At 38.1% G+C, this 13,944-nt stretch overlaps 2 protein-coding genes across 2 annotated transcripts in view; both read right to left on the reverse strand.

Moving 5' to 3' along the window:
- Nucleotides 1-8,124, reverse strand: part of mtap (methylthioadenosine phosphorylase) — a 43,416-nt gene extending 35,292 nt beyond the window's left edge. The window contains exons 1-5 of the mRNA XM_028461218.1: nucleotides 8,087-8,124; nucleotides 7,903-7,988; nucleotides 5,014-5,100; nucleotides 4,861-4,919; nucleotides 4,568-4,735 (exon numbers count right to left, since the gene is read on the reverse strand). Of these exons, the coding sequence (XP_028317019.1) occupies nucleotides 4,568-4,735; nucleotides 4,861-4,919; nucleotides 5,014-5,100; nucleotides 7,903-7,926 (338 nt within the window). The 5' untranslated portion in view covers nucleotides 7,927-7,988; nucleotides 8,087-8,124. The remainder of the gene's footprint in view (nucleotides 1-4,567; nucleotides 4,736-4,860; nucleotides 4,920-5,013; nucleotides 5,101-7,902; nucleotides 7,989-8,086) is intronic.
- On the reverse strand, nucleotides 7,978-13,058 carry LOC114456007 (E3 ubiquitin-protein ligase Topors-like). The gene is given in 3 exon segments (XM_028437497.1): nucleotides 7,978-7,988; nucleotides 9,563-11,328; nucleotides 12,801-13,058. Coding segments are annotated over 2 exon segments (1,707 nt in total). The 5' UTR covers nucleotides 11,259-11,328; nucleotides 12,801-13,058.
- Between the last annotated feature and the right edge of the window lie 886 nt (nucleotides 13,059-13,944).

Consider the following 13,944-nt stretch of genomic DNA (forward strand, 5'->3'; position numbering starts at 1 on the left):
ATCATAATCTGCGCATGAGACTGGAACATTATTTTAAACTACAATATGAATACAACAAGTATTAGAAGACACAAACACAACTTGTCCAAAAGCCTGAATAAGTTAATTAAGGAATCCAGCATGTTTGACGTGTGGATGGAACTCCATCCACTAGAGAGGGACTTTACTCAGCAACTCACAAGGTACACTCCAAAATAGATTGCTTCCTGATGAGCATTACTGACAAACACAGGGTTAATATAAAGAGAAAAATTAAAGAATGTATTAACATAAATAGACATAACAAGGTTGACCCAACAATAGTCTGGGACAGTGTCAGCAGTAATGAGAGGTAGTCTGATCTCAAAGACATCCTACATAAATAAAATGAAAAGGCTTAAATATGACAAATCACAACAACACTTAAGGACACTAGAAAAACAACAAACAAATCATAGTGACAAACTGGTAGAACAAATTAAAAGAAAAAGAAAAGACAGACAATATGGCACTTGAAGAGGTGGAAAAGAAACAACGATTTACAAAACAAATATTCTATGTTTTCGGACCCAAAGCCACATAGATTCTGATAAAGCGCCTCAGAACACAAAAAATTAAACATTCAGTACATAAAACCAGAGAAATAACCAGCAATGAAATAATACATGAACCAAACAGAATTAAAAAAAACTGTTATACTATAAAATGCTGTATTCATCACCTGAGAATATAAACAAAGCAGCGATTAAAAACTACTTGTTAAACTTGGATCTCCCCTCCATCGGTACTATCCAAAACAAAGCTCCAACCTCCCCAATAACAAAAGAGGAACTGGACAAGCCATCAGTACACTGAAGACTAACAAAAGTCCTGGGAGTGATGGACACCCAAATGAGTGGTATAAGACCTTTAGGCAGGAGGTCTCTTTTTTACTGTTGGAGTTCTTTAACTGGACCCTCCAGCATGCTAAGATCCCCCCCTCCTGGAGGGAAGTGGTACTGTCTGTAATCCCCAAAGAAGGTAGAGATAAAGAGTACTGTGAGTCATACTGACCAATCTCTATCCTGAATGTTGATTACAAATTAGTTACTTCAGTAATATCCAAAAGACTGAAATATTTACTACCAGAGTCAATAGATGAGGACCAGACCCAAGATAATATTAAGACAGCTAAAAGATACAATTAACAAACAAAAAACAAGTGCAGCCTTAATTAGCCTTGACGCACAAAAGGCTTTTGACCGGGTCAGCTGGCTCTTTCTTTTCTCTGTGTTGGACAGGATGGGTTTCAGCAGTCAGTTTATTAAATGTATCCAAACCCCCTATGATGAGCCAACTGCCAGAATTAATATCAATGGCACCTTAACAAATAGTTTTACACTCTACAAAGGCACCCAGGGGGGGATGTTGTCTGAGCCGCACTCTATTTGCTCTTTTTATAGAGCCATTGGCCCAGCAAATTAGACAGAACGACAAACTAAAAGGAATTGCAATAGCACAAAAAGAACATAAAATAGGATTATTTGTCGACGATATTATCACATGCGTAAAGAACCCGGACTCAACATTTCGCAAACTTATGTCAGTTTTGGATAATTATGGCCTGAAGTCTGGTTACAAACTTAATATAAATGAAACACAGGTTCTGTGTATGAACTACACACAGAGCAGCTTCATCAGACTGAAATATAAATTAAAATGGGACTTGATAAGTATAAAATATCTTGGAGTCTTCATTACACAAAACCTGAGTAAACTCTATGAAGTAAATTATAATAAAATTGACGTTAACATTCAGAAAGACCTGACAAAATGGTCATCAATAACTTTAGAACTTAGCTCAAGAATTGAGGCAATAAAATTGAATACACTACCTAGACTGCTGTACCAATTCCTCTCTTTAACAGTTCAAATCTCAGACCACCATTTTACGGCATGGAATAAGCAAATATCACGATTGATTTGGGGAGGCAAAAGACCCAGAGCCAGATTCAAAACACTTCAACTTGATAAACAAAGGGGGGGCCTTGCACTGCCCAACTTAAGAGAATACTTTTATGTTGCCCAGTTGAAATACATGATATGTTGGTGTTCTTCAGAATATTATGCCAAATGGCAGAAAATAAAGCTCACCCAGAGTAGAAATCTACCTCAGACAAGGCTAGGAGACAAGAACTAAAGATACCAGGAAGACGACAACATGGACACATGCACACTGACAGAAGGGAACATTTTTAAGTCTTTTGAAAATGTTAAAAACAAATTTAAACTAGAAAATAAAGACTTACTTACAACTAAGACACTTTTTTGATACACAGGTAAAAACAGGTATATCACCAGAAAGCAATGTGCTGGTTAAAATGATGACGGATGAATATGAGAATATGCATTCCAAAGATGTTTCTAAACTGTACCTCACTGTATATTCTAAAGGGGAAGATGAACTACAGACCAAAATTTCAGAGTGTGATTGGCTTTTGTTATTTAAGACACACCACAGTTCATCAAGCTCGAAACGCTGGAGAGAGTTCGGCTGGAAAAATCTGACACGCTTATTTGTCGCGCCACAATTTAAAAGCAAACAGACTGGACTACAACAAAAATGTTGGGGACAATTTAGAAACTATAATGCCAATCACACTCATATTTTCTAGTCATGCGCCAAGCTACAACCCTTTTGGGATGACAGTATTTTATATTTATATATTTGTATGCCCCCTTTTGTATTACTTGGTTTGTTATTTTCTCTGTTATTGCTGTCTCTATACAAAAAAAACTAAATAGTTTAAAAAATAAAAAAAATTTGGAGGCCTGTGTCCCTGCTCTGCAGTGACTACAGACTGCTGTCCAGGGTGTTGGCCACTCGGCTGAGGAAGGTGATGGAATCCATGATCCACGTAGACCAGACCTACTGTGTGCCCGGTAGGCTCATTTCATATAGCGTGACTCTGATTCAAGACATTTTGTACCTCTCGAGAGCATTGGGCTTTGACCTCGGTCTGATCTCTCTCGACCAGGAAAAGGCTTTTGACCGGGTTGAGCATCTGTACCTCTGGCGCACGCTGAAGGCTATGGGGTTCGGTCCTGGTTTTATAGCCATGATCCGGGTGTTGTATGGTGACATTGAGAGTGCGCTGATAATAAATGGTATATTGGCAACCCATTATAAAGTTGAACGAGAGGTTCGACAGGGCTGCTTACTATCGGGGATGCTGTACTCTCTGGCATTAGAGCCTTTTTAACACAGACTCGGCACCGCTTTCCGGGGTGTTGTTGCCACGGAGCACGGCCAATTTTAAAATGTCTGTTTATGCTGATGACCTCATTGTCCTGGTAACATCACAAAGAGACATTGATGTGCTGAATAGGACTGTTGGTGATTTAAGAAAGTTTCCTCTGCCAGTGAACTGGCTTAAAAGTGAAGCGATCGCATTTGGAAACGCTTCAACAAAAACACTGTGTCTACCTGAAGGTCAGGTGGGCTAAAATACCTAGGGGTCTACCTCGGGGATCAGACCTTCATCGCCCAGAATTGGACTGGTGTTTTAGAAACTGTCGAAGGACGTTTGAAGAAGTGGAAGTGGATCCTCGCGAAGATGTCATACAGGGGCCGAGTTCTGGTGATCAACAGTCTACTCGCTTCCATGTTGGAAGTACATTCGGTGTGAAAGCAGCATAAGGGAGAATTCATTTTTGGTACTGTTGTAATTTGAGTGTGTTTGTACTGTTTTAGCAACGATTTGTAAATAAATGTGGGTTGAAAAATCAAAAATATCTCTGACAACATTTATCCGTGTCGTTGCTATGATGAGGCAGTTTGCATCATGACAAAATGAGTGATCAGAATGATTGAGTGCAAGCAAGAACCATTTAATGTTAAGTTTCTTTGTTCCACTTGGTCTAAAAATCCACAATTTAGCCGCATCATTGTTTATGCCGCAGGGTTCAAAGCATGAGAAAAAAGTAGCAACTTATAGTCCAGAAATTACTGTATATTTTTAGTTACAATTAAGTTTTCAATTATTCAAGTTCAATTACAAATAAGTTACAACTACAGTGAGCATATTTTTTTATAATTACAATTAAATTCCAATAATGTTGATCTTCATAAAGTCAATTACAATTACATTCTCAATTACTAAAGTTCATTTACAATTATTCACAATTACTGAGCCTGAAATAAATCACCTCATAAAACGTGATCTTCCTCTTGTGTTAGCATCTCTAATGATAACAGGTCCTAAATCAACTGTAAAATACACTAAAAGCCAATATCTATCATCTCGTTCATTTCCTACCTATTGGTTACCTTGTAAGGCTTCCTAATCAATGAAAATATAGGTTTAAATATTATTGGTGTGGGCTTCTGAACCTTTTTTGTAATAGTATACCCCTAGATTGGTCTGTTGTTTTTGTTTTAAAATGTTGGACAGTTTGATATAAAACATTTTAATAATTAACTACATACTATATGTGTAGAACTATACATAGAGTAGGTCAGTACCACACGGTGGTGTCATGGTCACTAGGTGGTACTATGAAGCAAGCTAAGGGAAAACCACAGAGGAATACCCTCCTCCCGACTAACCTGTCAATGAACTGATCGATGATGACGATGTCTCCAGGCTGAATCTCCTCCCTGAGCGAGCCACAGGCCGTAGTCACCAGCAGATGTGTGCATCCTTCCTCTCGGAGGGCCCAGATGTTGGCCTGGTAGTTGACATTGGACGGCATTACGGTGTGTTGTCTCCCATGCCTGATGAGGACACGTATTTTTACACTTGGCATGTTAACATCCACCTCCACATCTGTAACTGTGAGAATCTTCCACTGGATGGCGCTATGAACAGATGTTTGAGGACCAAAAAGAGGATGCTTTACCTTGCAAGAAGCACACATTCCACATTTTTTATCTTTCCCAGGATCAGAGCATCGGATGGCTGTTGAAGAAGAACAAATGAGCGCTTTCACTCAAACTCCTGAATGAAACAAGACCACGACTGGACTAATGTTGCTAAAAACCATTAAAACCACCTTCCCATACGGCGTGTCAACATAACGTTCCGTCCTTCCTTCCAAAATGTCAGGATCATCAAGGCCTGAGCCACCAATTATTCCAATCTAGAATAAAAACAAGACAAATAAGGGATTATCAGTAGTATCCATGCAAATGTTGAAGGTTAAAATTCATGTAACCAATTGGTTAATAATAATTGGGTCAGTTTTTCTCACACCTACTGTTGCTGACTATTGTTCTCTGAGTAACATCACTTGATCAAGTATTTTCTAACATTCCACACTACAAAATAAGTAATTTTTTTTTTTTTATTAACTCATTCACTACTAGCCCTTTTCAGAGCAGCCAACCCCATATTGCCAGGCGTTTGAGATGATTTTCACAGATTTTTTAAGACCCACAGAATATTTTGTACTGTCAATCTGTATTCTGAAAGACTAGACTCTGTAGTTTCATCAGAAACGATAATTTTGTTTTTAGCTTGTTTTGTTCTTCTGTAATCAGCAGTTGAGGCAAGTTTCACACAAATCACCAGTTTGTGACAAAAAGCTGAGAAAAACGGCTTTTTCTGAAAAACCTATTAGTAACAACTTTGAATCTTTTTTTTTTTTTTTTAGGGACACCTCAACATTGGTTTCCTTCTATAAAACTACAAAAGCAACACCGAGACCGAGCTTTTGATGGCAACATTATTATTATTTTTGCTATCTAGGTCAGAATTGAATGAATTTCTCACTGTATTTTGGCCGTCCTCCAAGTCTTTCCCCCATCAGTCTGTACACACGCAACTTGTCTCTTTAAGAATATGTAAACAGCCCTGTTAGCTACAGCAGCAGATCTCTGCTACAGCGCAGCAACAGAGCGTTAGTTAGAGAAGAGAAACCCATGCAGTATTTTCTCAAACATATTTCAGTGCTTCAACACTGATACTGATAGAGTTTAACAGACAGACAGACATCTGCACTGAGCCTCTGACAGACAGTCACTAACACGGAGGAAGCAGCACAGCTAACTCTGTGTCCGTGCATTGGGGAGTGGGAGCGGAGCGTACTTCTGCCCTGTTTAAGCGCTTAATTAATCTGTAATGTCTGTAATGCTGACATGCAAATGGTGTGATTTGGCAGAGAAAAAAATATTGTATGTTCTGTGTATGGACCACAGACATAAGACGCAGACAGGGCACCGCAAGGGTTAATATGTAGACTACAGACGGTTCTACGATCTCTGTGATTTGGGAGATCGTCGTCATGTTGTATTCCTTAACCAGCTAATATCGTCAGATCGCACACCCTTAATTGGCATCATATCGGAAATGAAAATGTTTTATCGGGACATCCCTAATAAAAAACACAATTGTGAGGTGGGTTTAACAAAATAGCAGGTGATATCCTGTTCCCCCAACCAATGAAAAATTAAAAGAGTTAGCCAACATCAGCGGCAACCAACAGAAGAAATATTGGCCCAAATGAATTCATAATATGAAATAAATTGTCCAAGGGTTTAATAACTGAACTACTATTGTTTTGCTTTTAGAGGATCAATAACATGCACACTGCACAATGTGAACGTTGGATGAGAAACAAGCTATTAACAGATCCTACCTTGGTTGAGATATTAACGTCATTACCAACATGTGTTCAATGTATTACCAGTATTACTTTATAACTGGCATGTGAGTAAAACCTGAACTGCTTAACATTGGCCAATAATATGACAGTAACACAATTTAGCACAAGTCACCTTTCCTTTAAGTATAACTAATAATGTTGTTCTACCTTTTCTGAACTAATGTTGCATTGGTCATTTTATTAATTGACAGACTATTGTTGAAACTTAACTATTAAACATCCTTTGTATTCTTCCCAGGGTCATGTTGTGCTGAACCAACCCAAGCTCACAATTAATTGAGGGTGTTCCATTACCCTAAAGCAGTGGTTCCTAATTGTTTTTACCCCATGTACACCCTTTGTATTTTTGTCAAATCATGTGTACCCCCTTCATATCATAAGTACCCTCTACATAATGTCATATGCCTTTTCATTGGTGGAACAGCGGGCTCACATAATCCCCTAACTGTGTCTCCAACACTGGTTCCCTAAGGCTTAATCTAAAAATTCAAATCGAGTGGAATTTGTATTTATTTTTTAAATACCACTGCAAATTTTATGTGATTACTTCAATTGTACGTTAACACGTTCTCCTTTGTAAAATTTTAGCTAATTATTGTATCCTGTTGTCAGAAGTGTGATATAATGGACTCTACAGCATTAAAAAAAAAATCTTCTTTCAATAAATTACAAGAAAATATAGTATTTTATTGAGGAATAGCAATGTTGGCTTGAGAAGAATTTGTCCAAAAAATGGCCTAAAAGGAAGAATTAGGAACATTGTTAAATATTTCTGAGTACCCCCTGCAATGTGCTCCTGTACCCCTAGGGGTACGCGAACTCCTGTTTGGGAACCACTGCATTAAATGACGTGTTTTTAGCATTATATATGAAATGAAAGACCTGGATGGCAGCAAATTAGAAAGATTAAAGTGTCAGATTTTAAATTATAATAATCGTCTTAGCTATTGATGCTGCAGTCTCCTCTGCTGGTAGATGTAACGGTGTAGAAGCTGAAAGCTGCAGCCATGTGCTGAATTGGATGGTTCCCATTATTACGCACTTATTTATCACACCACGTTATATTCTGCAGCTAAGTCTGACCAGGAAACAGAGCCACTGCCTGTTATTGGCGCAGAGCTGCGTCACATGAGCTCCTGCGTCTCTTTTTCAGAGCTTTCCTTTTCCCTTTTATTCTATGAATGCAGCAATACATCTGGAGAATCACACTCATTCTATCACATTTGTGTTTAAAACCGCACTGTATCAAAACCAACACTTTAAAAGGCGAGCCATTACCTTTATGGGTACCGTACACGCCATGCTGAAAGGTAGAAAGACGGGTAGGCGGGTGCGTCGTGTTGCCAGATAGCGTTATCGGCTTCCTGTTTGCAAATAGTTAACAGCATAGTTAAGAGTCCATGATAACGTTAAACAAGTAATACCAAGTTATTACTATCTTGAAAAATACAATTTTAGTTACAATCCTTAATCCATTTTCAGTCAGCCGTGGCCCGTGAACTTGAGTTTGGAACGAGCCACAACACGGGAAATTATCCAAACTGGCAACGCTGTCCATTGCGATGCACTTATCTTTTCCTGTGTCCTTACCTTCAAAATAAAAGTAGTAGGATAAGCGAAACTCAGGACCAGAGGCGAAGTAACGGATTACAAGTACTCAAATTACACGATTGAGTTGCATTTATGGGTACTTGTACTGTTTAAAGTATATTTCTAAATCATTAAGTAGTTTGTTACATTTCTACAACCATATAACTGAGTAAAATGGTATTTTTTTGTTTTAAAATGATCAACGTGAAACTACAAAAAATGAAATGACCAGATGTTAAGATCAGTTAAGATGTGTGCATTGTTTTGTTTTAGTTTTTTGCATTGTTTGCAAAAGTAAATTAGTATTTTTATATACATGTTTATTTTCAATTGAGCATTAAGCGTGTATTTAATTCTTGAATTGTCTTTTATAGTTTGTTTATCTGAAGTTAGTTTTTTCTTGTTTTGCCTTACAATTTATAGAATCCCAGTATTTAATCAGGCTAACTTTGATTTTCATAGCATTTACCTTTTTTCTCAGATGTCTGTATTTATTTGACAGTAGGGACATTTTGAGTGTCACAGCAGGAACAAAAAACACAGAAACAATAACATTTTAAAGTTAGAGGAGGCAAAAATTATATAAAGTTCCATATCAAGTTTCTTTGTCTCAGAGTTTTATCACTTCTCTGACATTTGATTGCTGCACAATAGATTTATCTGTATATTCACACATACCTGTATTATGTATATGGTTTTATGCTCTGCTGGAGTTTTAGGATTTGTCACAGTCACTTAAAATTCAATGTATCAGAAACAGTTCTCACATAAAACTTCTCTTTAAAAGCCAAATCTACTGCTCTACCTAATCGATTATATACTAATAAAACAAGACACACATTTACTTGATAACATTTGTTTAATAAAACGTAAAACTAGTCTATTCATCGTAAACTCCAAATTTCCTGCTGCAAACAGGAAATACAACCCCAGACTCTGCAGAAACATTTTTTTCCCCTCATGAAAGCAAGTGGCAAAATGCATCAACATTATCCCTGAGAACATCTCAAACAGAAAAACATCAAACACCCATTTAGGCATCCAAGGTCAGAAGTCATGTCATGCACCAACACTGGTACAACTTCTTGCTGAATTCCTACATTTCTTTAACGTGGAAAAAACAAATTAAAAGAAACATAAATAAGTGAAATTAACACATTGAAAACACCTGTTATTTGAAAAAACCTTTGTATTAATGATTCCTGTTGATATCTATGCTTTAATGATGTAGTTCTGTTAAAAAAAAAAAAAATCAATAATTGGAATGGTATTTTTACCAATCCCTTTTTGGTGATTTTTCCAGTCATGAGTAATTCCATCAATTTATTCAATCTATCATTAATAGCACCCCTGCCCTTAATCCCACTATTATTGGCAAAATCACTGTCACTATCAATGGTGATAACGTCAGGTGAGTGCTAATCTGTTTGCTCTTTACTTTTACTTTTCTTCTTATGTTTCTTCTTCTTCTTCTTCTTCTTATGGTGACGCCTGCTTTGCTCCTGAGCTTCTTTATCATTGATGAGCTCAACACTGAGACTCTTGCTATCCTTTCTTGAGCTCTCTTTGGACTTTTTGTGATGCTTCTTTTTGTTTTTTTTCTTGTATTTTGTTGCCACTGATTCACCTTCTTCATGCAGGGAAGACTCCTCTAAATGTCTGGTTTTGTATTTCCTTTTCCGACCAGGTTTATCATGGTGGGATTTTCTTCTGACTGAAGGGGAGCGACTGCTGGAATAAGTCCTGCGTTTCCTGCCTCGTCGATGCGACTTCCTGCTGCGACTCCTGGAGTGAGAGTGACGATCTGAGGACTTGCAGCTGTAAAAATTAGACTCTCTCTCTGCACAGTGCATCTCACTGACACCTCTGTCCTGGTTGTGCAGTGCTTCCTGGGACACATGTTCAGTTGCAGACTCTTCAGAATCAGAGGAAAGTTGAACCAGCTCAGGGGTCCTCTCTGCTGCAGGTTTAACAAAACCCACAATCACACAGTCATCACTGTCAGAGAACACACTCTCCTCAGGAGGACGTTCACCCTGGATTATGTTTGTTTGGCTGTTGGGACTCGCTTGCTGTTCTGAAACCTCATTCTCTTGTGTCTCCTCCACACTGCTGTCAGAATCCAGAACTGACCGATGCTCAGTTCTGCTCGGTTCAGCGGTGCTGGAGTATGATGGACCGGGTGTTTCATCATCCCTCACAGGATTTGGGTAGTCATAGACTGCATGCTGGTCATAAGCCTCCATATTGAAGGGTGCTTTGGCAAAGCTGATAAACTCATGCAGAAAGTGATCCGTACGACCTTGAAGGAAAGGCCTGAGCTCTTCTAGAATAGCTCCTGCCTCCATGTCATATGTTGTAATGCGTGACATGATGATGTGCTGAACAATGTTCACCAAAGAGCCGTGGGCTCCATAAAGCACCCTCAGCTCTCGTGTCAGCCAGGGAATCAGTCTATGCAGGCAAGCAGGGTTTCTTTTGTAGAACTCAGCTGAGATGTCTCTGAAGCGGCCGCCGTCACGAACGTTTCGAACCCTCACACCTCGTCTGTAAAGTTCTCTCCTGAAGTTTATCATCTCTTGCTCTGTGACATTGTTGACAGCTCTGCCTTCACTGGCAGCATTCCTCTTGGCAGCTAACCTCATCATCATGCGCCGGATATAACGATCTTGCGATTGTTGGGGACGACTTGTTGAAGCTTCAAACATTATTCCGTTGTCGGGAGCTGCGGAAGTTTGTCCTCTCATCTGTAGATGCACTGCAGTGACATTTGTATGATAGTGAAGCTGGACACCTTGAAAAGTACCAAATGAGCCATTATCCACCGGCCGCAGGTCAAACCTCCTAAAGTCCTGCTCTGATTTGATGCTGTGATAGATGGAATTAAATGGCTGTTTGCATAGGGGACACTCTGCCTTGTTCTTGGACCACTCATGAATACAACGGAAACAGAACTTGTGCAGGCAGAGGTCCACATAGGCAATGTTGTCAAAGGTGTCCAAACAGATGGGACACTTGGAGTCTGGAGACGCCTCTGCAGACATGGCTTTGCTTAGTTTTCTGACTTCCAGTCCTCTGATTCTGCAGCAGGGCAAACTTGACTGCTGACGTGTTCTGATGGAAAGACACATAAAAACAAGGGATTAAAACTGTGAGAATTGATTGAATAGAAAGGATGGTAGTTCATCAACATAACAAAGTCAAGGTTACATCAGGTTAATAAACTGCCAAAATTATCTAACAGTTCATAAAAGGGTGTCCCGATCCAAGATTGATATCAGAAATCAGTCTGATATCACCCAACAAAATTAAAAGAGATTTTATCAGCTTGCATCTAACATCTAACACTTATGACCATTTGATATTTCAGTTTTTCTTTTTTAATAAATTTGCAAAAATTTCTACATTTCTGTATTTTTCTGTCAAAATGAGGTGCTGAGTGTACATTAATGAGAAATAAAATGAACTTTTTTGATTTTAGCAAATGGCTGCAATGAAACAAAGAGTGAAAAATTTAAAGGGGTCTGAATATTTTCCGTACCCACTGCATATTGTTTTTATTGGATTTATTAGGATATTCTAATTTATTTGTAGAATATTCTTATGTTCACTGTTAAAATCTATGTAACCCATTTGTTAACAATAAATGAGTCAGTTTTTCTCATACTGACTGTTGCTGCCTATTGTTCTATACGAGCAATCACTGGATCAAGCCTTTTCCAACATTTCTCTTTACAAAATAAGTAATACAAGTAAGTAAGATTTGTGCCAATATATCAGAGTGATATTAGTATCAGGCACCACACAAGGGTGAGATATCAGAATTATATTAGAAGTGAAAAAGTAGTATCAGGATACTGCTAAGTTCATACAAGCTGTTTGTTTTACAAATGATTTGTAAAATGTGTCAATATGCTGGTCAAAAATTCAGAAAATGCCTTGATTATGCTGCAGTTTAGACAATTATTGTCTATTACTCGTGCCTTTATCTCAAGGCTCTTGTCAAACTAGTTACATTTCTCCTGCTTTTCTTACTGTTTGCAGTTAAATATTTGATTATTTTCTAGTTGGTAATATCCAATTATATTGTATGAAACAGGGAAAAGTAAAGTTTCAGATTAGGACACAATGAGTGAGACAGTAAGAGTAAATAACCGTCTGTCATCCATTAGATGTCTCAAAACAGGGGTGTAGGACCCCGGAGGACCAGGAGGAAACCCACACAAGCATGAGGAGAACATGCAAACTCCACACAGAAAGAACCCAATAGTTTCTTGAACCCTGAACCTTCTTGCTGTGACGCAGACGTGCTAACCACTAAACTGCCGTGCGTCCAAAATTGTAGGCAATACACATTTCTGACTAAATGGGAAATGTTAAATAGATTTAAATTGCACTTTTATGACAAATTAGTTGCAAATTGCTACAATATTAGCTCATGCACAGGTTTATCACGGAACATGTAAATACATTTACAATATTATTAAACAAGCATTATTTACTAACTTGATTCGGCAATATCACTGAATTAGTTATTAAAGTTGACATCATTACAAGAAACATACTTTGTTCACAATGTTGCTCACCGAGGACATCTGCTGGTCAATCTGTACTGGGTGTTTTAAAGATATCAGACCTCCGTTAGTCGTTTCTGACAGTCCTACGTGCAGTCACTACTGTAGATTTAGCCTGGGTTACCATGGCTACCTGCCAACATTTAGCTGTTTTCCAAAGCCACATTTAATGACAGTTGGAGCATCGTGAATCACACGTAAGCACATTAATATTTGAAATATAGGTTTAAAAAATAATTTATTTGTTGAAATCGGTGTTGATAAAGATGAATAAATTAAGGCAAGACTTGCAAAAAATAATAAAATAAAATAAAAAATACTAAATGACGTGTGAATCTGGGAGTTACACTAAGCCAAACAGCAGTGCTTCTGGTAAAATAACTAATTATTAGAATAAAGACAACTACTAATGGCTACAAAATTACGGGAAAATATGTTTTACATTGTATTTCAGGTCATTAAAGACAAGAGCAATATATTTGTACTGTTAAACACAGTTTTAAAGGCTTTATGCTGCAGTTAATGTAGCATCCACAGAGCGATGCTTCCAAACTTAAAATGATGAAAACTTACTTGAAATCATCCATGGTGAACTTTCTATAAGAAGCAAACACAAGAAAGTTGTACGGAACATTTGCTACACACTGATGTCATACCTGACTTATTTCAAGATAAAATTCACTCTAAGTGAAAGTTGTACAACTATAGTTGTAGTGAAGATGTGTGCATTTTTTAAAAAAAAATTTTGTTGCATTGTTTGCACAGGTATTTTTGTATACCTGTTAATTTTCAATTTAGCATTAAGCATGTATTTAATTCTTGAATTGTATTTTTCTTGTTTGCTTATCTGAAGTTAGTTTTTTCTTGTCTAACTTAGATTTTCATAGTGTAGCAGCACTAGGGTGTCTGCAGACTAATTCCCCTTTGATTGGTCTCCTTGTTGAGCGGGCAGTAGAAGTCAGCTTGGGGCCCCGCCCACTTCTCAGTTTCCCGTCGTGAATCGCCCTCTAACCACCAGAGCAGGTATGATTTCAGCTGCATGGTGATGGTTATGATGGGCAGCCCTTTTCATGCTGCTTTTCTTTCTTGGAGCTTTGGGTTTTCCGCTGCATTGGTGCCCGTGCTCGCTCTCCGTGGTGCTGATGTGCACATGCCT

Source organism: Gouania willdenowi, chromosome 1, assembly GCF_900634775.1.
Source record: "Gouania willdenowi chromosome 1, fGouWil2.1, whole genome shotgun sequence".
Taxonomy (NCBI): domain Eukaryota; kingdom Metazoa; phylum Chordata; class Actinopteri; order Blenniiformes; family Gobiesocidae; genus Gouania; species Gouania willdenowi.